At 38.2% G+C, this 27,745-nt stretch overlaps 1 protein-coding gene across 25 annotated transcripts in view; it reads right to left on the bottom strand.

Annotated features, from left to right (window-relative positions):
* RBFOX1 (RNA binding fox-1 homolog 1) overlaps positions 1-27,745 on the bottom strand; it is a 1,114,622-nt gene that overhangs the window by 272,752 nt on the left and 814,125 nt on the right. Inside the window, exons 1-3 of one of the 25 annotated variants that reach the window (XM_010392177.3) lie at positions 14,830-14,850; positions 14,262-14,327; positions 12,925-13,070 (exon numbers count right to left, since the gene is read on the bottom strand). The exons of the other annotated variants lie outside the window; for them this stretch is intronic. Coding sequence (XP_010390479.1) covers positions 12,925-13,014 — 90 coding nt within the window. The 5' untranslated portion in view covers positions 13,015-13,070; positions 14,262-14,327; positions 14,830-14,850. Of the gene's footprint in view, positions 1-12,924; positions 13,071-14,261; positions 14,328-14,829; positions 14,851-27,745 lie in introns of those variants that run through there. 25 annotated transcript variants of the gene reach the window in all.

Consider the following 27,745-nt stretch of genomic DNA (forward strand, 5'->3'; position numbering starts at 1 on the left):
AAACGATACATGGAATTCAGCTCTTGGAGTCAGAGAATATCAGTGAGATCAGAGAACACATATTTATAAAGTGCCTGAACATATGGTGCTAAACGCATTCTCAAACACAATATGAAGTCCTGCAGCCTGTTGTCTTGGGGCTTGCAGTCCTGTCCAGAATGGTGTCTAATTGCTCTTACACACAGAGAACCCATTTTGGCCTAACTTAACTCTCCAACCCAATATTTTGTAGCTTCAGCCCACCAAACCTAAGTTGTCTTCTGTGAAAGGCTTCTCCATGGACATCCCGAGAGCACAAAAGGAGCAGAAACATTACTCATATTAGCCCAAACAGGTAAGTTACAGCCAGCCAGGATAAGCATGTGCCCTTCTCTTCAGCCAGACCCTGGCCATGTTTCTACAAATAGTCAGTAGATCCCCAAAACTTACACTCGATTTCTGCCCAAAAAATGCAGAAAAAATACATCAAACAGATGAATTTATTCATTAGCAAATACAGTATTCAAATTAAGGGACAGAGAACTGACAAGCTTCAAGTAACATGCTTTTGTAATGGTTGTTTAAAGCAATACAAAGCCAAGACTTTAAAAGTAACTTACTTTCCTAAAGTTCAGCTTCTATATCCATAAAACACATTGAATAAAGAGCACAATTCTGTACAAGTCCTGTGCATTGTTACAGAAATAAATTCAACATTTAAAATCAGGTAAATTGCAATTGCAGAATTATTCACATCAAACACCAACATACCTGTTGTTCCTTGCAACTGAACCCAGCAGACCACAAGTCCTAACTCTGCCAAACCTTTATATCAGCTCTGACCCACCAGGGCTGCCTCAGCAATGACCCACGGATCCTCCCACCACAGGTGCCAGCTGTGATGGAGATTGCTCTGCTGGAGGACACTGATTGGGATCAACTGGGAATTTCAACCAGGCCACCCAACTGCCATCAGGTGCCTCCATCAGGCCTCAGTCAGCACAAGCCACCGCAACTACACACAAAGGGTTGCACATCTCATTTAGTGCCACCCTCTTACCTGAAAGGGAACCCCAAAGCCACAGACCTTTCCTCCCTGTGCACATAAATTCCTTCCTGCTCCAGAGACAATCTCAACCCTTATTAAGTTGTAGCACAGACTTTACTGTATCAGCTACATTATGTGCATTATAGAAGCAGTTTTACTATTGCATCTTGAATTCTTACAGTGTTATTGGTACCACAACTACATTCCCTAATTCTGATAAAAAACATTGCTGGGGTGTTGCAATTTTACCTATCAACAAAAAGCTAAAACATCAAATCTTGGAACTGTCTTCACTGGAATAACAGTTAGGAGCAAAATTAAATGCAAGGACTCACCAGTAATCTCCCGACAGGGCAACTTCAGGATCCCACAGATAAACTAAACAGCAGAAAAACGAAAGCCAGCCTAACTAAACCCAGCAGCTAGACTACAACTAACAAATAGTAAAATATCTGTAGCATTGTTTCATCCTCCATTTACCATGAGACTGGTGGAAGCCCGAACACTTGGTGAATGCAGTCCTGGGCTCTCTGAACACAAAACACCTGCAGTGCTGCAGAGAAGGTAGCAGGAACATTTTTCTCAAGAATTTAGTGGTGCGTTTCAAGCTAAACTACATTGTAATTTCATCACTGTATCTAATTTTATCATTTCTACAATAAAATAATACTATAAGAAGGGCAATGGCAGGACTGGATAATCACTTACAGCTGATACACACCACTGATCCTCAAAGAAATTATATTGACACAAAGCTAAGGTGTGCTTTCATGTGCTCGTCGCTCTTATTTCAATATTTCAGAACCTATTGATGAAAAGTCAGCATGATTTTCAAGACTGAAATAATATGGAAAGAAACACATTTGAAACAAGCAAACTTTTAACAATCTTATTTACCTAAATCTTGCCAAAGTAATTCAATTGCCGTAAAATACTTAGTCAAGGAGCTAGACAGCCTTGCTGCATAATTCATCAGTCATTTTAATCCTGTTGATGAATATCAGGTTCTCTACAGAAATGCTTTTAAGCAATGCTTAAGAAAAATCATTGTTAGTTAGGGAATTATGAGATGTATTACTAACAGATAAAACAATACAGCAAAACCCACCCTATGGCCTCTGTAATGGCAAATGATATTCATAGAAAGAAAACTTATACCCCTGGAGTCATAGACAAACTGCAAATGTTAATACTTTACACAGAAATCTGAGTTAATAGGTTCTCCCCAGCCTTTACCTTCACTGAAAAATACTAGACACGATGAAGTATGTGCTCAGTTCTGAGGTTGTTCTAGATCTCAGTTACTTGCAAGCTGAAAGCAAAAATTTGATCAACAAAATGGAGTTGTACGCAGTCCTAATTATTGGAGAAAATTTTAGTTTTTTACTGTTTTTACTTTTTCATATTACCCCCCCCTAAATGATTTTATATATCAATAAAGGTAAATTAAATACTTGACTAAGACTGTGAACTAAATAACAAAGCCTACAAAACACCAGAACTAAGTTTGTCTGTGTAATGAGAATTTAAACATCCTGACTCTTATTCCATACAAGTTTCCCATACTTAGCTTGACCTTCCCTCAGTCAATTGAGAATATGCATAGGCAAAACAACACTGGAATGACTGAATCACAAAACAAGAAATCTTTGTTCTTTGTTTTCATTCATTCTTTTTTGTTCTCCAGCATTTATCCCTGCTCCTTCTACCTTCTGCAAAGCTTCAGTGCCAGCAGGAGGGAGCCAAAGGGAGAACGGGCTCCTCTGTGCCCCAGTGCCCTGCTCCCACTGGCCCCAAATCCCTGGCACCAACCCCTGTGCAGGCCAGAGAAACTGGAGTCCAATCCTGGGGACAGCCTGGATACAGCTCTGCCAGTGCTGGGGAATTGTGAGCCAGGGGCAGAGCAATCAGCTCTTCCTGCAGGACCTGCACACACAGCCCCATCTGTACTGGCATGGGAGAGATGCTCACAAGAGGCAAAATCATGAGGTTTCAACCATTAACTTCTGAGAGTTATTCAACAGTTGTTGGTTAAACTTGAGCAGGTATTCAGACTGATTTTAAAGGGCCAAAGTCATGTTCATGAAAAAAGTCCCATCTTCCTCTGGCCACTCATTAAAGACTGCTAGAATCTCTTGAGAATACTACCTGTCATGCATTTTGAAAAGAAAGTACAGGGAAATGGCATAAACTCAATAATTTAATTCCAAAGAGTTTATATGTATCAATTTAACCTTGAGGATAGATCTCACCTTTCTGGACACTACCTAAAAATGTGTTGCAAATCCCTCACTATTTGAGTGGTGTGAAAAACAGGCAGCTGCACTACTGCAGCTCACCTCTGGCCAGCTGTGGGTCTCACGGGCTGATGCCTCTCTCTTGCCAATGCTTATCACACCTCACTTATGTCCAAATGTGGATTCAGTGAGGAGCTATCACCTCATAAGGTGTGCCAGTGCTTAGTCACACAACATTTTAGTTGTGCTATCACTACCATGAGTTAATGCTGGTTTCCACATCTTATTAATCAAACTAAACCCAGCTTTATTTGAGTTATGTCCCATGTAATTTTAATTTATGTGCCAGTAACTGTCCACATCATATGCCTGGAGAAAAACAGTAGTTTAAATTAAGGAATTTCTGGGTTTCAGAAGAAAAAAAATTCAAGTGCTCAAGTCCTCAACCTTACACATAATTTTTATGTAGCTTTATTGTTAAATAATGACTATGTGACTTTCTCAAAGTAAGTTTACAAACACAGGTTTCCTACTGGCAGTGAGGAAGTGCAATGCAGGGAATAATGGGCTTCTGTGGGGAATGAACATTTTAATTTATTATTGTCCTTATCTGTTGTTATTGTAAATGTAGTATTTGCCAATATAATTTAAATAACTGAGAGACACCATCTGAAAAATGAAAATTACAGATATATTTAACACAATGAATTTACTGATCCCAAGTAATCAAATGTGTGATTGGTTTAGTGCCACCCCCACATAAAAAGCTGATATGTACTCTGCAAACTTTCTTCACTGGGGGTTTAAAAAATTAAGTAGCACAAACATATTTTAGCAAGGTTTCCACACTTGCTACAACACAGACAGTTGTAGTGGGGACTGGAGAGGGATGAGGTCAGTGAGAGGAAGGAAAATGTGATTACCTAATTCCCATTATGATGCCAACTCTGACCTTTAGATTCCGTTTCAAATCCAGCTATCGTGTTACCAAAATAATATACTACAGGGTGGATACTGTTTTGCTAATATGATATGTAGATTCCTAATAGGAATTTTATCCTTACAACTAAATTGCAGTTATGCCAATGATGATATATTTTTATGTGCATGTGGCACAGTATTTCAGTACAGGCTACAGCATTTTTTTTCCCCTTGACATAGAAAGAGACTGGAGAAAAGAAATAATCAAAAATTCAAGCTGAACACCATGTCAGTGCTTGCAGCTTGAGTTGGTTTTGCACAGCAAATTCCAAATGGTCATCTTCCATTAATAGATTCTTACTAGTGAAAAAGTGTCAAAATCTTAAAACAATTCTTGAAGAGGGTATAAATGACACTCAGTCAAACAATACAGGAGCAAGATACACAGACCAAAATTTGATTTGATATTAATACTTAAGAAGCAGAAAAAACATTCCAACTGGCAGCTGTGTGAGGCAAGCCACGCTAGCTTCATCGGAAATGGGAATTCTGAAAAAACAAAATGAGAGTTTCTTTCCAAAAGTAAGCTGTGAAATAGTGATTCCTGCAGCATGCTACTAAAAGCTGGGCCTTTCAACCCTTGGTTGTGATCACGAGAAGAAAAAAAGTGAGATGAGATACAAACTGACATTAATTGCTTGTGGAAGTCACTTTTTTAAGTTGCCTATTTTACTGTGAAACTGGAGCGACACAAGGAGCTGAGGAGAGGACAAAATAAACCATTTATAACTTGCTTAAAATTTGGTTTTAAGTGACTCTTTACAGAGGAATTACAAAAATATCCTTTATAAGGTAAAGGAGATAAAGTAACAGGTGAGTCCACTTGAGCCCAGCTGGAGGCAACCAAGAGAGGGTCACCTGGCCACACCTCAGGGGTAGCAGCACTAAAATTCATTCAGTGGTGATCACATCATGGAGGCTTCTGCTGTGAACAGCTGCTGTTTGTTATTGATACTTGCATTCAGAGACACTGGAGAGAAAAAGATCTGTTTGTCAATGACAGCTTCTGATAATGCTGCAAGGAAATCATAAGAAAAAATGGCAGTTATCTCCTGGTACAGATGATCTCATAAATGTGATATCCTTTCATTAAATATGTAATCTTACTCTTTGCTTTCATCTTCAAGCAATACAAGGTTTCAAAACACTAGAAAATACACTCAAAGATAACTTATTCTTCCACTGAAATGTGGGCCCCTTGCATTCTCAAAAATTAACCCAATGATTAGTCATAATGCTCTGAAATGGTGAAAAAAAGCAAACAACAAACATCCTATTTCAAACAAATAGTTGTGAAGAAAATATTTTAATTATTCAGGCAGGACCTTGACTGGATTTACTGGGGCTATTTACCTCCAAGAAAACATTCTAAGCCAGAACTGATTAAAAAGTGGGAGAATTCTTCACAAGCCAATACCCACACACTCACTATGTCATCTAAGTGTCCCACTTACTGAATTCCTGAAAGAATTCCTCATGTCAATGAATGTAAAGAGCAAAATGTTTTGTAAAGCAAGGTAACTGACTCTTAAACACAAAAGTTACAGAAGCATTAGAAATTTGGAGGTTATTTTCAGATTTTGTTTAGATGAATAAAATTTCAGAGCAAATTCCCTTGATACCTATAGATCAGAGAAGTGGATATACTAAAAACAGTAATCCAGTTGATAAAGGAAATATTAATCATTAATTGCACGTGGCATGCAGGATTTGTGGCAGAAGCCTGCTACTTTGTTGAGTCTATTTCAAGAAAATACATCCTCAGAAATCTCAGACTGAAACACAAAACAACCTCAATCTTTCTCTTTCTCCAAACAGGTGTGAAATGCAGCTCAGCTGAAAACGGTCCAGTTCTGACTTGCAAGTGAATTAAGCTTCATAGAATGATAAATAAAACGTTCAGTAATGTGCTTTTGGTGTGACTGAATAAGGCATCTGGATAAAATTGAGAACTATAGGAGAACATTAAATCAATTTAAAAACATGCATGAACTTCAGAATGATGCTGTCATCACGTTATTTATATTCTAGACATACCAAAGAGCTATTATATTTCAGGTCTTTCATGGCAAAACAAAAGCTTTACACAAGTAATATTAAGTATTTAGATGCTTTCACGCAGGATTTATTAGTTCATATTTTGCCCTGTCTCTATATTTCTCTCAATTTCAACTGTATTTTTTGTTGTTTCAGCTCTATACTGTTTGGTACATTTGTTTTGTTATCTATTATCTGATAAACAATCTGAATTCACACAGAGCTAGATATGGCTGAGAGAACTTAGCCTCCCTAGATCATCAAACTAAACAAAAGCAGGAGCCAAAGAAACATAGTAGAAAAAACCCTCAGTTTTGTACTATTTAGACAAAAATATCTTTAAACACCTTTAATGTTTATCTGAATTAACTATGTTATAGAACACAATTAGCTGATACAACAGCCAACAGTAGAGGAAGTTATTTCCCACAGTAAGACATAAATTGTCTTTTGAAAGATTTTTTTCAGTACTCTTTCTTTATGAATACATATAAACCTTCACCATAAAAATAAATGTGTAAAAGAACATATTTCCTCATGTTTCAGACAAATTTTATAAATTAAATGGTCACCAAAAAAAAAGCCAAAAAAACCCCTACATTTTTCTATAATCACCAAAATTTGTTCTTTCATCTCACTTTTAAAACACAGGCTTCCCCGAGCTTATCTCCTCGAGCAGGGCAATGCTGCTCTTTCTGGATTTCCTATGATTGGGATTTTTACAGCATTAGCCCAAAAAAGCTGCTGTTAGACTCCACTGCATCTAACAAGGCAGAAACACTTTTCATACTTATTCAGCCTGAAATTTTCCACTTGTTCCTATCTTTTGCTCTCTTGTTTAGCCAACTATTCTGAGTACAGCCATCAAACCTTTTGCATAGTAACCTTTTTTAATTTGCTTCCGAGCAGCTAAACATACCAAGCCATCAAAATGTCAGAGAATCAACAGCTCCAGCTCAAATCTTTCTCCTTTTGTGATGATCTCTGTACTAATTTAACAAACTTTTACCATATAACAACATTTTTTAATGTAGTATAAACCTACAGTTAAGTATGATTTCATGTTCTATTTAAGCAAAACAAACAAACAAAGCCTGTCATCAACTAAACCTCTACCTGCAAAGTGGCTCTGATTTAAAGCATATTCGTAGGTAAACAAATACAAATTATATTGTAAGATTTGCATAACCAAAACTGATTCAACATACAGAACAAATCAAATGATTCAGCCATGGCTGTTTGTGTGGTATCAGGGATTTTCTGGCACTAAGGAACAGGGGAATGGGGTTTGCTGGTGGCTGCCCCACACCTCTTGTCAGGACTTCAAATGATGCTCAGGCATTTCACAAGTTGTTGTTCTGTTCATGTGAAGAGAGCTTTTGATGACCAAGAATGGAGCAGTAAGTACAGAGGGAATAACACAACCCCAAAGCAGTCCAGGAAAACTGGACTGTTTTCCTTGAATCAGATTTCACAGAACTCCTCAAACAGAGCTCTTAATTGTCTGACCCAAAAGAACTTAGTGAATTCCTCTCTTTGAGAAGTGGGAAATGAGGTGCTCAAAATGTTCCAGTGAGCCACAACACAGAACTGAATTAACTCATATTCCAAAGTGTGATGATAGGGTAGATGAAAAAGCATAAAACCAGCAAAGATTATACACCACCATCTTGTAATAGGTGTAAAAATGCACATATATTGATTCAGTAGATGATTATTCAAGCATACAGTAATTAATATTTATTGTTATAGAAGCAACAGAGAGAAAAGACAAAATCTGAAGTTATTTTAAACTTATCCTATCAAATCCTTTCAGGACATAGCAAAGATTTTATCTTCAGTCTGTTGGTTCAAATCCTCTCATAGTGAACTATGTTTCAGGAGTCCCTTCCCTTTGAAACAGAAGGTAAGTTTCCAAATCCTTATTACCCATTAATTACACCTTATGTATTTTCATACCTAGGCAGCCATAGGAAAATTACCTTACTAGTTTTTACAATAAATGCAAAATTCTGTACTTGAGAAACCACCCACATGTAAAGGCCGCTAACACAAATGCTGACAATCAGTCTGACATCCAATCTGTTTCCAACCTACAGCCACAGAAATAGAGCACTGCACACTCCAAAAAAAGACCACTAACATTTTTCCCAGTTTAAAGTACATTAAAACTTCTTTTATTACTCAGAAGCTTTACCCCTGCTTGGTTCATCCTTTCTCCAGCTCATTCACATATACAATTAAAAGATAACCACCTAAAGTTTTTGTACTGGGGTTTCAAAGGGATCATAAGGCAGCAGACTGTCACTGAAATTCAAGGCATTGAGATCTTAATAATTTTCTTTAATAGCCATAGCTGTAATTTGAGTACATCAACGACAGCAATTGAGCCATATGAATTATGTGTTGATTTCCAAATAATCAATAATAAAATATTGTATCTCTCAGGTAAGAGAGAAATGAAAAGCAAAGGAAAGACAAAACATTTAAACAACATGAATACTATAAAGCACCAATATCTATTAGAATTCAAAATATCTTTGTGATATAGCATATAAAAAGGGGCTTAATGAAACAGTAATAAGGTGTTTGAATAATTTGTCCTATGACTGCAAATCACAAAATACCAGGAAGATTTATTACTCACAGAATACAGGGGCATTCTGGGAGTGATAAATTCCCAAGGGGTTGGGAGAAGAAAAAAACCTTAAAATTAGACTTTATCCATTAGTCAAAGCAATACAAAACCAAAAACTAGTAATACTGAAAATGCACTCAGAGTGATGCAGTCTGGCAAGGAAAAGGATCAAAACATCACCCAGGGAGGAGGCTGGGGAACAACGGGCAGGAAGGAGTTTTAGGGAAAAGGACATGGAAGAGCAGGAGGACAAGTGAGCACGGGATAACGACGTGCCCTGGCAGCAAACCACATGTGCAGCACTAGGATGTGTCCGGAAGGCCCTGGGGAGCAGATCCCAAGGGATGTGATCCTTCGCCTCTAATCCAGCAGTGGTGGGGCCACACGTGGGGTTCTGTGCTCCCCAGTAGGAGGGAGATGCACAGGGTGCAGCCAGTCCAGCACAGGACCAGGAGGATGGATCAGGGAATGGGGGATTGGACATACAGGAGAGGCTGAGACAGCTGGGGCTGTTTAACCAGAGAAAGAAAAGGCTCGAGGGATCTCACAAATGTACATAAACTGCTGAAGGGAGAGAGGAAAGAAAATGGAGCCAGGCACTTCTCAGTGCTGGCCAGGCAAATTAGAAGAGGCAATGCCACAGACTGACCAACACTACATCCTATTTAGATATCAGAGAACCTCTCTCCTGGGAGTGGAACCTGTCAAACATTGGAGCAGTGTTTCCATACTGGTTGTGAGTTTGTGGAGATACCCAAACCTGGTCCCTAGGTACCTTCTTCTACAGCTGATCCTGCTTTGTGCAGTGGATGGATTCAGCAATCTCCAGAGGGCCCCTCCAGCCTGGGTCATTCTGTGATCCCACAATATCAAAACTCTGAGTCTTTTACTGAGTGTTGGGATAATCAGCCATTTACCTTTCATCCACTACCAAACAAATGTCAAATTATTCAAGCCTCTGTGGTATATTGCCTTTAAATCTTTAAAAATTCAGTTACAGCTCCTCCCTCTGATAATCAGAACCTTCAACTGCCTATGTTACAAATTAATTAAAAAAATATACGAAAGAATCAAGAAAAAAGGAAAAAATGTTTTGAGTTTATGTGGCAAGGTTTAGGGAGTGAAGTCTGTGAAGCACCAAAGTGTAAAAAGGTGAAGTGAAAAAATTTAGACCATCTATGAGAAGGAGGAGGAGAATGAAGAAAGAAAGAATGAACTCAGAGGTAATACTGCCAAGGTAAAATATTTCAGTCATGACACGCTTGGAATTTCAAAACCAAATTATAAAGACTTTATTCTAGGATAAGGCACCTAAAGATTTAACTCTGAAATAACTATAGAGATCTATGCATGTGGATCTCTTATGACATAAAAACCCTAAGTTGCACAATGCCAATTCTATCCTCCTGTCAAAATATTTACAGTTTATTAAAAATTTTAAAACGCTGTTGCTGCTAAAAAGTAAACAATATTTATGATTAAATATTGTTATTTCTTGTTCTCAGCAATGATTACTGAACCTAAAGAAATAGACCTGAACGTTTTAATAAGAACTCAGAGAGCAATAATCCTTTTTTGTCCAGACCAACTCTAGACACAACTTTGCTCTTACCCATAATTCCTCATGCTCTGACAGTGGTATCTTTCTAACAGCTTTAGCATGTACTGAATGCATGACAAACATAGGATACTGAAACTTAAAGATGGAAAAATCCTTTAGTTCCAAGACAGATGATCGCTTCTGAAGTCTTTTCAACGTCCTCCTACCCACTGTGTTTCATTTCAGAATGCAGCACTATCACACAAAAAAGAAGCCTTGCTCTGTCCATGGGGTAGCAGAGGGAACGTGTGTTCCTCAAAACCCTTTACTGTCTGCCCCAAATTGGGCCTTTCCAGCCATGTTTGACAGCTGAATCATAAACACAGTATCCTGTGAGGTTTTTATAAGCTTTGGAAAGTCATGTTTTAAGTCTACAGCTCACCTCTCTCTAATCAATATATATTTAAAGAATTAATTAGCAGTTTTATTTCATATTTACTACTGTGCTACTTTTGCTTAAAAACAAAAAAAAGATTTTGTTCACAAGATCTCTGCTTCACACAGATTTTTCCATATTACTGAAAATTCACTCTTGAAAACAGAAGAAGTGGAAGCCATCGAGTGTCAGTGTTCATCCCCCTACCCCATCCATACACATGCAGCTATTTGCATAGGATAAAACACCTTTGATGCATGGACAGCTAATTACTGGCTAACCATAAAGACTCCCAGTTCCTAGGTTCTGTGTGCAATTTCCAGTGGCCCCACCATTACTGGAGGCCACTCAAATTATTGCAGACCCTCTTTTTAATGCTTTTGATTGGTTAGGCCCACTGTGAGAAGCCTGAGTACTGGCAGCATGGCTAGAAATTATTCCTACTAAAATAAGAATTCTAAATTAAAAAATAAAAAATAAGCAATTAATCAATATTTGGATGTATATATAGATATATTATCCTGGTGTAACAGAATGATAGCAATACTCACATGAAATAATTTGGTTTAAATCCTAAAAATTAAACTTGCCAAATGCTTTGAACCTGCCTATGTGCAATGTCATTGCAAAGAGAACACATCAAGAATTTGGCTACTGAGCAGATGTGACTTGGGAAAAGTGAGAGAAATTATTGAAGTTGCACTATTAAAAACACTAAAATAAGCACTTTGTGGTGTATGGAAAGCAAACACTTATTTTCATAGTTCTGTCCTGTGTTGTTCTGGTTTTACTTTGCTCTGGTTTCTTTTGCCTCCTTCCTTGGTCTCTCCCTTTTTCTGGTCCAACCAACCTGCCCAAATGCACACATATGCACATTTCCATATAAACATGCATACATACACACATGCACATATATAAATATATAAAATATTTATGTGTGTATGGAAATGCCCACGTTCTTTCTACACTCATTACCAACTTTTCCCATGCAAGTCGGCCAAGGCTTGCTATGAAGAGAGGCAAAGGGAAGAGAGAGAAGCACTTTCTCTACAGCCCCCAAAACAATGCTGCTTGCCCAGCTTTTTCTCCCTTTGTGGCTGACAGGCTGAAGGCACAGATGCCAAGCCAAGGAAGTGATTTTCCAGTGATGGCATCTGGCTCCTTGGCACCCTCCACTGATATTTGTGTTGGCTCCTTTGCCGTTGCCCCTGGGTCTGTTAATGGGTTAAGTTGGTGATAGGATGTTGTCTGATCCTTTCTTTTAACTCACCTTTGATTCTAGTCAATTCCTGTCGGAATAAAGCTGCTCTTCATCCTCCTGAAATCTTTGTGCTTTAGCTGGCATATGTAATGATGTCATTTTGGATGGTCCTGTTGTGCTAATGGATGTTTTGGATAGGGCAAGCCACTTCTTTGTATATTTTACACTTGAAAAATTATGTCTTCCAAAACTTATTAACACAAATAGTTTATTCAAGGACACTGTTTTTTATTGTGATCCTAAAAAAGAATAAGAAAGGGCTAAAACTGTGAAAGTACCATTACCATGATAAAAAGCAAGCATTATCAAAATCTGATTATATTTCATTATAATTCCTTGTGTTCAAAAAAAACACCAAAAATCATAGTATCCTTCTCTATATGTTGCAGGAAATGGTGATGCAAATTTTATAGTTTAAAGTAAGAAGTCAGTGAGCTGCTTGAACACATCACAAAAGGTAACTCCAATGGGCTTATCCCACAACAACATGGTTTCTAGTCTAGAAATATCAGTCTATATGACAGTAATTACTAAAACAGATGGGCAAGGAGCCAAAAAGAGGCATCACATCAACAGTGGGCTGAATGCAACTGGGAACTGTGGAGCAGAAAGGATCTGTGCCAGATTGTGTGGCAGCTGAGAGTCTCATTGGTGACCATTTGTTGTGCAATCTCAGACACATCTAAAAAATTATGCATTCCCCATTGATTTCATGCTAAAATGGTAGAGGAAAAAAACACCCCTCTGTCTGAACTTGAACACAGTACCTGCTGACAAGCTCCTTCCTTTGAGTACTCAGGATTTTCCTCCTTGCACTTCCATGTTCCTATCTGCCATTCACAAGACTGGCTGCACATTTTAGATCCACATTGTCAGGTGTTACATGAGCGGCAGTCAAAACAACAAGAGAGGTCTGCAGACAGAATTAACCAATAGATTCAAAATATTCCTAAAACTTAGCCCAAAAAAACCCACCATGTATTATATTTTCCCTTCAGGAAATCTATTTAAAAATATTGGCAAGCTATAGGTGAGCAGCACTTTTGTTAAAATAAACAGAAAAAAAAATCTAGACTCAAAAGACCAATAATCTCTAAAATGATTAAAGAAATGCAAAGCAAACCCAGAATTCCTTAACTGTATCCTGTTACCATCTGATTTTTTGTTTTTCTTTTTTTTTCTAAAAAGTAGTTCACATCACACAAAACTTTGATTTAAATAATTCTGCTGACTAGTCAACCCCTGTACCTTTTAGAAAGTACATTTTTCTAATTATTATTGGAATTGGCCATCATTATGAAGAATACTAAAAATCCAGCTGAGCTGATTGAGATCAATATTCATATGAATTGTTCTCTAACAGCAATTAATAGTTTGCAATTGTTAAGACTAGGACAGTAACAATAAAGCATTATCTTCAGTCCAGTCTGATATCTAATGTTATTGAGATTATGAACAACTTTTAATAAAGAAATCTTTTGGATATAATGGCATTGGCACTTCCTTCTGAGTCTCTCACCAGGCTGTTCAGGCAGGCAGCCTTGCAATTAATCTTAGCACTTCATTCATTTTCCAAACATCCTTGCCTATTGACTCCTACAGAAAAGTGTTCATCCACTCACTTGGTTACATTAATTATACAGAGGAGATAAAGCCAAGGAAATCTGTGAGACACCAGAGACTCCATTAGTTTTCTGTGTAAATTCCAAATTTGTTTCATGTAAACAGAAGGACGCACATCACTGACACTGGTGGGTCCCTGATCACATGTGCAAGTTCAGCTGGAATCTCCGCTCCTCTGAGACTGAGACAGCAATCCCTGCACACCCTGCACAAGATCCACCAAGAGGTCTTAGATGGTTTACCTGCCTCTCAGAATTTTAGAGGCAATAAAGAGGCTGTAAAACACTGCAAACTTCCATCAGATTTTCCCACCTGGAGCATTTCTACATGTTAAACTACCTTGGATTAACAACACTAGAAAGAAGCAAACAAGGTATGAAAAGTCAGTGGTGGGGCAAATAAGAAGTAGGGGTGAGGTGGGAAAGGACAAGGCAAAGAGAGAGGAGTAAATTATTTACAGTGTAGAATAGTTTTGATTTACCTGGACTTCTTTACATTGACCTCTGACTGCAACTACATTTCCTCTTGCTTTTTTCCTTCACAACACCTAAAAAGCAGCCCAGAGATGAACTAAATAATTATTGTGCACACTTCTCTTTTGTCTCAGTTCCAACAAAACTTGATACCATTCCAGAGTCCAGATTTTTCTTGAAGAAAGTGATCTTAAATTCTTACAACTTAGCAAACATGTATGATATATTATACACTTTGCCCAAATTAAAAAATGTCCCCTACATGTGCCAATGTACTCCCTGCATGAGGCACAGTATTTATTCTGCATAAATTGAAAGCAAGCTACTTTCTCAAGGTGAGGCAACAGAGGTCTGAGGAAAAGAGCTGTCAGTGTGAGCAGAAAAATCCCACTCTCACTTGAATCACAGCATGCAGACAAATATTTCAATTTTTGTGTGCATGTAAACTTGGCACTGTTTCATAGAATATCAATTGTGTCAATTTAAAAGTATGAAATTAGCAATTTGGACATGAATTCAGAGAATAATTTGCATATACATGTATGTATATACATATATACACAAACATATGTGTACCTGCATGAAGGAAAAAATCCCTTGCATCAATCAGTGGCTTGCAGGAAAGTGAAATAGTGAAGATCCTGGTTTGCTGCCTTTAGCCAGTTAAAAGAAATTAAAATAAAATATTGTTAAAAAGCAAGAATTAATCTTCAGCTGACAACATAACGCTCATCAGTACAGTGAATTTTTCATTAGCCTAAGAAGGAAAAAACCATATATGCACATATACAAAAAAAAAAAAAAAAAAATAGCTATAGTATCAATATATAATTCTGTAAATCTACAATTAAGTCTGCTTAAGTTTAGGGGACAAGAAAGTGATAATCAGTCTGTATTTCCTCTAATAACACAAAGTCATTCAAAACAGGAGCTTAAAAGGAGCTAACTGACTATTTCAAGCAACTGCAAAATCAAAGTGACAAAACAAATGGGAACCTCTGCTCTGGCTCCTAAAGGATCTTGGTGCACCCAGTAAAAGAGGGCAGACATCTCTCACACTGGGAAATTAAATTCTTACCTGAGCAAAATCCCAATTTAAGTGAAGCAAAGATTATGTGAGCACTTATTGATTCTGTGTGTTAAGGAAACAATTTCTAATAGAGAATGTTTCTGTTAAGGAACTGAAATGGGAACTACTATATAATATAAACCCCACAGTCCCTGAATATATAGACAAGGGCAGCTTCTGTACTTGAAGTGGGACTTACTCCATGAGAAAATATGTGAGAATGAGCCATTCTGAAAACCATTTTATAGCAAAAATTTGTTAATATCCATTGTTATAAACTATCTAGTTGATATTTCTATAGCCCAGAGCTTTAGGATAAGCCTTAAAATTACCAAACCTCCTGAATGGAAGCAGACACAAAGCAAGGGAAAAACACAGGCAGCTGTCACTGTCCCAAATCAAGGTGAGCAGAGTGGTTCTGCTGGAAATGTTTTGTTACAGGGTTGTATTGGCAGGGGGAAGGCAGAAATCACAGAGAACCTTCAAAGGTTCATTAAGCAGTTTGGACTTTCCTGTGTCTCCTAGGACAGCTGAAGAGAGGGGAAGGAGGAAGTAGATTCATGTTAAGAACAACATAAACAATAGTGTCTATTTAGATCATTCACCTTTCCTTAACAAAAATAATTGTTAGATACTAAACAATGTCAAAGTCCCAACTGGAAAGCAAATAATCATGGAAAGAACAATGCAGAAATGCTTTTGCTTGGTTCATTTGGATTGGTTGGGTTTTTTTAAGTTAGAATGGTCATTTGGTTTTCTTTTTTTCAGTTCTGAAGTCCTCTTGGGTCTGCCCTTGCCTGTTCTCTTTCTGTGAACTTGGATAAATGCTATAGTACTGATTAAGTTCACTAAATCTTAGAAATTATATTAATAGGAATATTCTTTACTTTTTTTAAAATCTATCTGGCTAATTACAACCTGAAAAGCATACATGTTTTTTATTAAAATGTGAAGAAATACTATTCTACTGAAAGCCATTGCTAGTCTGGTTTTGTCCAAAAGCACCATCACACAAAGAAAACCAGGAACAAGCTAATTATTTGCATGCAAACCTCATAAAAAGGCAATAATCTAGATGGAATATCCACTGTTTCATATATAAAAAGTTATTAAAATATTAAAATGTAATTAAAATGAAAATATTTAAATGTAATCACTGGGCACTTATAAGACAGTTCACAAATATATGCAAATTACTGGGGGTTTATTTATTTATAAATAAATATGTTCAAATACACCAATGTAATCTAAAAACATATTAAAACAACACAAAATAATCTCAAGACAATAATTTTATCTATTGGCTCAACACAACTTTTTGTTCATAATACTAATAAAAGGCAGGAGAAATAACCTCTCTATTATTCACCTGTAAACAAATATACTTAAATAAGTGCATTATGTTTTCATCCATTTTATTAAACACATATTCCATTCATAACTAAATAAAAATATCTATGTACTTATGTGAACTGTGGGATAAAATGTTTGTACTTCCATTCATTTTACATACTGGCAATGGGTTTAAGTGACTCCCAGAATCAGGGGTTTGAAAGTGAGTGATGCTGCAGTACTTCAGAGCACATGGAAAAAGGTCACAGCGTCACAGGGGCTGACCCCAGTGGAATGAAGTCTATCAACAAACAAGTGTTTGACTGAATCACATTTCATTGAATAATACCTGCAAATGTGACTCCAGCAAAGCTCCAATATCTTGCACATAACCAGAAATGCAAAGAGACATTTTCAAGAGCCAGGGCAAATGCTGTGGATGACTTTCCCTGGCTTTCACCAGGCACTGCCATTAGAGTGCTTTAGCTTCCATTAAGTTGTCACTTCCCTGTGCTGCCAGCTTTTCAAGGGGGACAATTCGTTCTGACAGAGCCATGGCCTGTCACATGCACTCACAGTTCAGTGGGAATGAACAGGAAAAGCCCCAGAGCTGATGGATTTATTAGAGATTGGAGCTGGCACATATATTGCTTATATGTACAGAGCAAGGTAATTAATAAGCTCTAACCTGTCCACCTAAAGCACTTCATATTTAGTTGCAGAAATGTAACTCAAGGCACACAAACATAAAACACATAAAGCTGTTCTTTCATTGGATTTTGAACATTAAATTTGTTTAATTAGCCCTTACTGATTGCAGTGTAACAACCACATCTAGTTCAGACATATTTTTAATATGTAAGAATTGCCACACTGCCCAAGAGAAAAGGCTGATCTAGTCCAAAATCACAGGGGTAAACATTTAGGGAGGAACATAAGAAATGCCCTGTGAGCATGGCCCTTGTCCTCAAATCATAACCTTGCAGCCAGTGACTCCTGAGCTTCCTGAGCCAGAACTTTTTACACAAGCTCTGGATCCATCCTGCTTGATCCCAAATAAATTCTAAGTGCCACAATTCTGCTCCATGTGAAAAAAACTGCTCCATGTGACTTAGTTATGCTAATATTAAGCATACTGGCTGACAATACCACTGAGTACTAATTCTTATACTGCAAAATATTCCATTTTCTTTGAAGCACTGCTGATTGTATAGGCCTCTCTTTTCACTCATCTGTCATCATTCCAGCTCAAAGGACCCTAATCTGTCACCCAACAGAAGATATTTTGCACTTCTCACCTTCTCTCTTTGTACCTATTGGACATATGGGTGGCCAGAAATATGCTTGCTGTACAAAACATGAATGCAAGAAGAATTTCAACACTAAAGATGTCCACATCATTCCAGTTTTCTATCACAGAAATTATGACCATCAGTCTTTAATGCATTCATTGTACTTTATGTTTTCTTGATAACTGTTAATGAACTATTAATTATATTTTATCCTTGGTCAGATCCAATAAAGGAACTTTGCACAACCTGAAGACAAATTATTTAATTTGCTGGTTTTGGCTAGGAGAGAGTTAATTTTCTCCATGGTAGGTGGTATGGGGCTGTGGGTTGGATTTGTGCTGCAAACACAAGGAATCTCTAATAAGACAGGGAAGTTTTTGCCACTGCTGAGCAGAGCTGACACAGATCCAAAGCTGCTTCTGCTCCTCACCCCACCAGCCATGGGCTGGGAATGCACAAGGGAGTGGACACAGCCAGGTCAGATGACCTCAGCTGACCCAAGGGATATTCCAGAATATCTCATGCCATGCTCAGCACATAAAGCTGGAGAAGGAGGAAGAGGGGGATGTTTGGAGTGATGCCGTTTGTCTTCCCAAGTCACTGTTCCACATGAGGAGCCCTGCTGTCCTGGGGTGGCTGAACACCTGCCTGCCCATGGGCAGTGGGAATGAATTCCTTGTTTTGCTTTACCTATTGAAGTGTCTTTATCTCAACGGACGGGCTTTGGGGTTTTTTACCAATTCTCCTCCCTCCCAGGGCAGGCAGCAGTGGGGGTGCTCAGTGAGCAGCTCTGTGGTACTTAGTTACTGGCTGGGGTTAAACCACAACCCTTAAGTAATAGTTCATCTCTTTATAATCTTGGAAAAATGAAGCACTGAAGAGAGCAAATGTTTTTCTGAAGCAGAAGTCAATTAGAGAAGATACAATTATACACAGAATCCTCACAAATGCCAAAATGTAGTTTCTTCTTATAAATCCTTACAGAGGATTTTGTCCTTTCTCTCTCTCTCCTACTGCATCTTCGCTGCTGGAACTCAGTCGTTGTCCTTCTGGATTACAGCTCTTCTGGAAGTTGTTCTACTGGGCTGCTGCAGAAGGCACTTGGGCCACAGCAAGGGTGGCAGAAAAAAGCACATGATGTCAGAAGGGAGGAAGGTGGGAGAGAACAGACACTGTTATGCTCGTGGTGGCAAGAGCCAGAGCAGAGCAGAGGCAGAGCCAGCTGGCTGAGAGGGAAGGATGACAGCCATCAGATTAACTGGGAACAGCCAGGCAGTCCCAAACACCACCACAACAGATACTTGGCCCATCAGTAAAGACAGAATAAAGTCCATTAAACATTTTGAAGGGCAAAATCTAGGTTAGGAAAAGGTTAGGCAATATAAAGATGTGTAAGAAGAATACACAAGAAAGACTAGAAGCAGCTGTGTGAGAGGCTAAAGAGAAAAACAAAAGAGATGCAGAGGGGAGGCAGTAAAAAGATAAAAAAAAGAGAAAATATTGATTAAATAACTACTCAGCAATATATGTCTCAACATATAGTAGAAGAGCTACAGACACAATAAACTGTCTCTAGCTGGTTTTGCATATTAATATTCTTGGTTGTACAGTTATTGGATACTTCTGGTTTCACCTTTAACATTCCAAGTGAAGGGACACATAATTCTCTGCTGAGGTGATAACTCAGAGCAGACATGACCATTACAAAGGTCAATTGTTCAGCAAGTTTAGCATAATCTTTATTGATTTCTAATTATTACTTTTAACTTTGCCATGTTTTGCTTCCTTAATTACAATTCTGACATATTTTAAGATTTATCTAGGAGCCGAGGCTGAGGTGCAGAGGCTCATAGAGAAATCTTGGTGATTTGCTTGCATACAATATGAAAATGATAAGCTGGATCTAGCCTCATGCAACACTTGGGCTGAAATAAAATACTAAGAATTGATTATTGTCAAAATTCAAATCATTTAGAATGAACAAAAAGTGAAGATGACTTATTTTTTTCTTATATAAAGATATTCTGAGCTAGCTGGTGCCACTGAACAGTCAAAATTGCACTCCTGTTATTACATATCGACTTTGATCTAAATGATGCTGCCCTTCTAACTTCCAGTGCACATTAATTCTTTCCACCTATAAATTGCCTTTACAGGTTTGGAGTTTTGTGTTCTTCGAAAACTCAGTCTTATTTAGAAGGCTTTTAGGATAATTCTGCTTGATGAAAGAATCTTTTGAAAAAAAATTGAACCTGAACTGCTCTGAATTTTCTACACATACATCTCAAGGTAAACAGAATGCTTCACATAAAGCACAGAAAAAATTAACCTGTTATTGTTACTATTAGAACTTCTGGGATAACTGGAAAAAATCAAGGTTGAGTGATATCTCATCTTTCCAGATGGTTGTGCTACTTGGAATCAGCATCAGAGAAAAATTAGTCAAGTTTTCATTAAGAGTAATTATGAAATACAGAAATACTCAGCTGAAAAGATGAGTTCTGACAAACTTGGTCAAGTAGCAAGCTGTAAACTGCTTCTTTTTTTTCCCACATTTGTTCTAAAATGCTTGTTACGTTCTTTAACATCCTTCATAGCTGCATTGAAAATACAATTTATTTATTAACAAGCAGTATTTCCATTCTTTGACAGATTCTCCAGCCCCACCTCCCCCCCAAAAAAAAACCCTCAAAACTTTCAACTAAGCTCATCAATTACTCTTAACACTCTAAATAGTTGGCAATGTTTACACAACATCCTTTCAGACTTATTCAGCTCGATCTTGCAGCTCATTAAAAGGATCTCTATTTATTTGCTGTGTGTTACAGTTCTTCGCTTTGGCACAACACGCAAAAAGGAAGCCAATTTTACTTTTCCCTGTGGTGTTAATTGGTAGAGCGTGCTGCCTGCCTCTTCATTAATTATGTCAACGTGTATGAAACTTTCATTTTCATGGCAAAGTATTAACAAAGCTTTGCAATGAGGCTGACAAAAAGCCGGCAAACTCCAGTTTATAAAAAGTGGGTAATGAAGGCTAGAAGTGACCAGAATATAATATTTATTTCAAAAACCAGCTTTTTTCCCCCATCCCTTTCAGAAAACATCTAAAGCAAGCACTTACAGAAGTAAACAAGATCAACTTTGCTGCTGAAAGTAAATAAATCTCCATATAACGCACAGATAATGGATCTGGAAACACTATAACTTCCCAGAGCACAAAGAATGAGAGAAAGACCTTTAGCCCAGCTGAAATGGTTTTGCTCCTAAAACCATTTCCAGATAATTTACTGATCTCATCCCATTAAGTGTATAGAAATCACTCATTGCTTGATAGCTCACTAAACACTGGGGCTTTGTCTAAAGACAAAACTACCACTGGCACAGCAAAAACAGGCACTGTCCATATGAAATTCCTCTGGATGCCTTTAGCCTGTTTCTGTTTACTAACTGCAAGTGTTGGTAAAAGATCAATACTGAGCTTTTCTGACTACTTTTTTTTTTTCCCTAAAAAAACTTTAAACAAAACAAAAAACCTAAACAGAAACAAACAAAATAAACACCAAAACCAACCAACCAACCTACAACAAAAAAAAATTCTTGATCAGCTCTCGGTGACTTCAGATAGAGCACGCTGAATTTCACTGCACTGGGGAGACTGCTGGGAGACACAGACTAAAGCAACAAATGAAGTCTGCCATAAGCTACTTCAGTTCTTTCTGGAAATTCTGAAATGCAAAGCATTAAGATAGAGCAGTGGTGTATTGTAGGAGATGTAAAGCACTACAACCTATAATCGAAAAACCTTGAGAAGTTACCATCTCGCATTCATGGAATGACAGCTCCCAGTCTTGGAAATCACACCCAGAGAGGCTTTCATGTCACCACTGAGGTGGTAAATGCTACAGACAAAAGTGCTTATTTCTCACCCCAGGTATCTTCTGACTGATAAAAAGACACGTTTGTCACTGGCTAATAGCTCTATTTGAAGGATTAAAGAAACCCCAAACAAATCCTAACAAAACCAAAAAAAACCACAAAACCCTCACAAACAACTAAATGTACATTCCAATCTATGATCTAAGCCCTTTCATTCTGTACTTCTCTCCCTATGTATGTGGGATGCCCTAAAACTAATTCTTTGCAGTGAGATCAAGAAATAAAGAGAGAAAAAAAATTGGAAAAAAAGTTTCCTACAGTAAGCTTAAACCCTAAAACAACAAACAAAGAAATCTATCTGTACACTGAAAGCATTTATCCTTCAAGTGATTCTAGCCAGGGTGGGAGATGAGAGGGACTCTAGGGAAGCACAGACCTCATGGTCTATTCCCTGTCCGTGGCTTCTGCCCCCGATGGAAGAAGCAAAGTTCTACTCAGCAGACCTCTCATCCAGATGCTGAAGAATTGCAGGGGCCAATTTTTTTGTTTGTTTGTTTCTACTTTCCTCTTCCACTTTACCAATATCTATTATGTTATTTCTCTCAGGCTAGAAGTATACCAGTACACAGACTGCACTTTCCTGTGTATTTACAAGGCTCAGCACTACAGGACGCTCCAAACCCACTTAATACAGACATTTCTGTATATAGCTCCTTTTGTATGTAAATGTCCTCAGAAATACTACAAACACGAAACAAACCCGATGTTTTCTGGTATGACTGAATTAGTGGAGCCTCACTGATCTAACAGATTAAGTTTTCATCTATTTATTCTTTCTTGCTCTCCATTTTCTCCTCCTTTACATGTTTGACCTCTCCATCTTTCCTTCTCCCTGCAGCACTCTCTGAGCATCGCAAACTCCCTGCTGTCCTTGTCTTCTCACTCAGTTTCTCTTAATTTTTCACTCCCCTTTCATCAAGCTTTAGCTGACTTCTCTCATACCCATAAGGTCTCTTAAACCTATTCCTGGCTTCAATTCTCCTTCTCCTCCTCCAATTCAACCCCCTCAGGATCCCCCTTCTCTTTTCACTTGGATCCTGCTCAGTGCTACAGATGCTTCACTGCTGGACAGGTCTGTGGTCTCCTGTTCCCAACAAACCTGTCTCTAGGCATTTCTTCCTCCCTTCCTGTCTCTTGCAAAGTTCCTCTCCTCTGTGAGCTCCTAAGTAATTTATAAACACCATGTTTCTTTGCTCTTACTGCCAGAAAATCTGCACTGAAATTTTATGTTTATTCTACTCTAATAACTCCTTGCTCCCAGACAGTTTGGAAAAGCTATGACAAGGCTCTATCGTGAAATATTTTCTATGTTATTACTCCTTATCTTCATCAGGAAGTAGCTTTGCAAAGGCACACAGAAATTAACCTTGGACTACAATTGAACAGCCATTCTATAACTGAAACAAGACTAAAATAAATATTCTGGAGAATTGTTCACCTTACCTGCATTTCTTCTCTGGTAGCTCATTGCCTCAATATAATTTTAGGAACGAGTTTTGAAAACAGGTCCTAAAACAAGGCACTTTTTCCTATTTCTCCCTAGAAGCAGCTGATCTATCAGGAGTGTATTGGACAGTGTTAGCTATTCCTCTTGAGTTTCCTGTGCAGTTCTTATTTGATATTTCTGTATAAAATACTGAATTAAAAACAAGTACTTAGACTTTCTTGGGTAATTGCCTAGGTTGATATTAATTAGAAGCTGCAAAAATTACATGGAAGTTTAAGAACTGCATACCTAATAGAAAGCACATGTGAGGCAAAGAAAGAATCTTTAAAAAACAGATTTATGATCATTTTAGCCAGTATTCATCAAAACTGAAAGCTTACATACCATAGGTAGCTAATTGATATTTTTTTTCTCTTCCATATGTGTTATTTTTTCTCTGTCACACAGATAAAATGTTCTTTGTCAGCAGCTACACTTCCCTGTCAGATTTTATACTTCAGTGACGATGTTTTATGTTCAGCAGCTGGCACATAAGTATTCTCATGCAGCTACTGCATTTCTACACTTTTCAGTTCTACAGGGTTGGGCTTTGTTTCCCTATCTTCTATCCCAACTCAAACCAAACAAAAACAACCTGAAAATAAAAGTAATTCAGTAGAGATTACCTATTCCCACATACCATCAGCATTACCAAACTTTTTTCAGTGACATATATAGTGGCACTAAACATCCACAACTGTATTCTCCAGAGCTTGTAAGACAAAAAAAATCCCTTGATTTCACATATAACAAAACAAAACAAAACAAAACAAAACAAAAAAAAAAGCTATCTCTGAATCATGTGCTGTTCAAAATAGAGCATATGCTTCGGGAAAAAAACCCCAAACTCTCAAATTCTCAGAAATGCAGAAGTAGCTCTCCAGAAAGTTGTACCAATGCTTCTTTTCTTTCAGTACCAAAATATTGCAACTTCAGTTTTTCTAGAGCTGGTGCCTGGGTGTTGGCTGTTACATTTTTGCTGCTTCAACTGAAGAAACCTCTGTCAACTCGTTATCTCCCTCAGGAAACGTGTATCACTTGGGAACAATCACCACTTATCAGCTCTGGGCAAGCCGGTCTAATTGCTTTTTTAAAGTCATATGGAGTCTCTACACCTTTCCGTGGTCAGTACATTTCCCAGCCTGCTGGTCATTTACATGGAGTTCCTCTGCCTTTGCAGTTCATAAACATTCCTGACCTTCCACGGTGTGAGGGCTGGACACACTGCCCAACAGAAGTCAAGAGATCTGAATAAAACAACTCTAGCTAAGGCAGTTGCTTAAATATCCAAAACCTGCATTATCCCTTCCAGACCCAATTCATGGCTCTAGTGAAATGGTGAAAGCTCCCATTGATGGACTATATTCTTTTCTGCCACATATATGGTTTTCAATTATAATTGTTAATACAGATGATTTGCCTGCAGGCAGTTTGTCAAGCAATCAGTTTGTTATGCCTCAGTCACTTTGATATTTCCCCTTCTGGCCTCTTTCTATCTCCAAGCTTCAGTCTGCTGGGTTATGTTTGTGTCTCAGTCAGGGACACAAAGTGTTGCCCACACTGTTCCAAGTCCATGGGGCAGCAGTGGACACAGACCCTCCACATCCCAGACAGAAATGAAGCAGAGCTGGTGGCATTGTGCAGCTGCAAAGGACTCAGACTTGGTTCATATTGATCCCATCAGGAAGCAGCAGGCTGGAATCAAACCCAGAGCAGAGCTGGAGATCCACCTAGGCTGAGTGAAAGCAAAGCTTGAGTAACAAACATGCAGCCATTCAGGTTCATGCACAACATGCCTAAACAACTTGCCTTCCTACAGGTATAAAAAAGGGTTTAAACAGTGAGATGTACTCTGTTCAATACATGGGAAAGACGAGTGCTACACGGACATTGGCACTACGGAAAGAACATTGCTTCTAGGACATTTGAATTACTGTGCTAGCATTACACAATTTAAATTGCACAGATCACTTCTTCCTCTCTTCTTACATCCACGCCTCTTTTCCTTCCAAATGATGTCTTCAATGGCACATAACTGGGATGCATCTGGCACGCTCTGTTAGGCCCCCACAGGTCTAAAAGCCCACAGCAGTACCCTGCATTTGGACATATGTGCACTAAGTTGCACTGTGCCATAGCCTCTCCTCAACTATGATCATAAAATTTTATTTCCAACTTGGAGGGAAAGAGAGCAAAGTCCTCTGGAATTTGGGAGTGAGCCAACAGGAAGTGCTAAATGAATAAAGAGCATCTGCAAGTGTGCCCTAGGGACTAAGCAGTGAATGCCTATGACACGCTGCTTCCAAGTTGGGATTCTGATTCTGGTGCCAAAAACTCATATATTTCCTTGCTTCAGTAGTTATTAATCAATTAATATACTGTATTAAATAGCCAGTCCCTAAATAAGCTTTTTCACGTTTTAGTTTCAAAAGCAAAAGAAACACACATAACAAAGCAAATAAATGCTGCTATATTTGAAAACTGATTGTTTCAAGTGATTTTTATTTATTCCAAAACATGTTAGCAATAGACAAAATAAAGCAAGGTAATCAAGCAGAGGAGAATACTTTCTCAAAAACAGGTAAAAATCATCACTGTCCCCAGTGTGTGTGAGGTAAGGAAATAATAGAGAAATACAACTGATTTGGACTGATAGTTTGGCTGCCCCCTCACTCCTCCACACCTTCCTCCAGCTCCCAAGATGGGCCGCACCTACAGCTTCCGTCTAAACTCCTTCTGTACACTTTTAGCCCTAGAGATTTCACTGTCTTTCTACAGAAGTTCTTCCAGTTCTCAAATGCTTTTCCATTAGAAAGCTTTTCCTGCTGCAAAGTGAGTCCACTGTACAGGGAATACAGAGAAAAACTTGATTACTTTCTTGCAGCTTCTTTTTATGTACATGAGGACTATTATCAAGTCCTTGCTCAGGCTTCTCTTCCCCAGCTTTTCCCTGTAGGTCACCTTTTCCAGAGTTCTCATGCTTTATATTGCTCTCCCCAGTACCTCCACTGATTCAGCCACTTTGTTCTTGAAGCATTCCCAGAATTTTGCCTTGCAGCTGAAGCCTTACAAGTGCCATTTTTTTCAAGGGTACCATTGCAGAGGCCTTACTGATGTTTAATCTGGTTTTTGTATAAAAACTATGGCATGGGCATGCCTTTTTTGCAATGGCAGGATATCTTTAATATGTCCAACCTTTGATTTACTAGAAACCAAAATCACTGTACACAACGCTACCTATGCAGTCATGATGCATTTACATGTTCACAGGTAAATATTTTAAGTGCAGACCTTTCAATTTGCTCTAAATTGCATTCTGTTCAGTCTCCCACCCATCAAGGGAATTTTTAATTCTAAAGGTATGCTTCCAGGTTCTTTCAGATTGACATTCTCAGGGAATTTTTAAAATATGTTTACTATTCTACCATTCATGTCAATAATGAAAACACTTAGCTGTAGTCCTGAACCAGCCTTTTCTAAAATTGTTCTAAAAACATTAATTTACGTTGACAGAAAGCCATTTACATCTGTTCTTGGAGCATGGCATTTTGCTGAGGGTTTGTTCTGTTGTTGGTTTGTTTGGGTTGTTTGTGGGGTTTTTTGGTTTTTGGTTTTTGTTTTTTTTTTTTTTAAGGGGGTGTGCTGGGGTTTTTTTAGCAGTTGTTTTACATCCATGTACAATAGAGTTTTTCAAGCTGTCTTTCTGAAGAAGGAACACCACACTTGCTCACTGGACCTTGTTGGGCAGAATCTTGCTGCTGAAATACCTCTACAGTGACTTTGAAAAGCCAGATCTGAGCTCACTGTGCCAAACTCCAAACCAGATCCAAAAGGGAAAGCAGACAAAGCACAGAACTGTATCTGATCTACTAAATCCTGCTGCCAAAACACGGAGACAAAACCAGTTGTATACACGTTTTTCACAGTAGAATTCCAAATTAGACTTGGGGAAGGGAAAGTGGCTCTGGTTATCCCAAAAATCTTGCTTTTACCCCAGAATGGTTGTTTAATGCTTTTCTCAATGAAGACAGAAATGTGGAACTGCATTAGCCCTCCTTAGCCACCAACAGCAGGTTTGTCTTGCCAAATACATACTGTGACATGGGTTCAAAAGAAAATTAAAAAAAAAAATCCCCTGAAATTCATATCCAAAGTCAAAAAAGAATGGGGAAGCCCTACCCTTGTCAAGTCAGGTGAAATAAAAGCTGTGATTTGACAGAATAGCATCTACACCTCCCAAGAGATGAAGTAAACTACTGAAAGAGGAATCAAAAAAACTTCTATCCCGAGCACTTTGACTAGTTTTATAAAGAAAGATTGAACCCATGAAGGACTCAAAGAGGAGGTATAGGGGAGCTGCACCAGAACATATCAGCT

Source organism: Corvus cornix, chromosome 14 (assembly GCF_000738735.6).
Source record: "Corvus cornix cornix isolate S_Up_H32 chromosome 14, ASM73873v5, whole genome shotgun sequence".
Taxonomy (NCBI): Eukaryota; Metazoa; Chordata; class Aves; order Passeriformes; family Corvidae; genus Corvus; species Corvus cornix.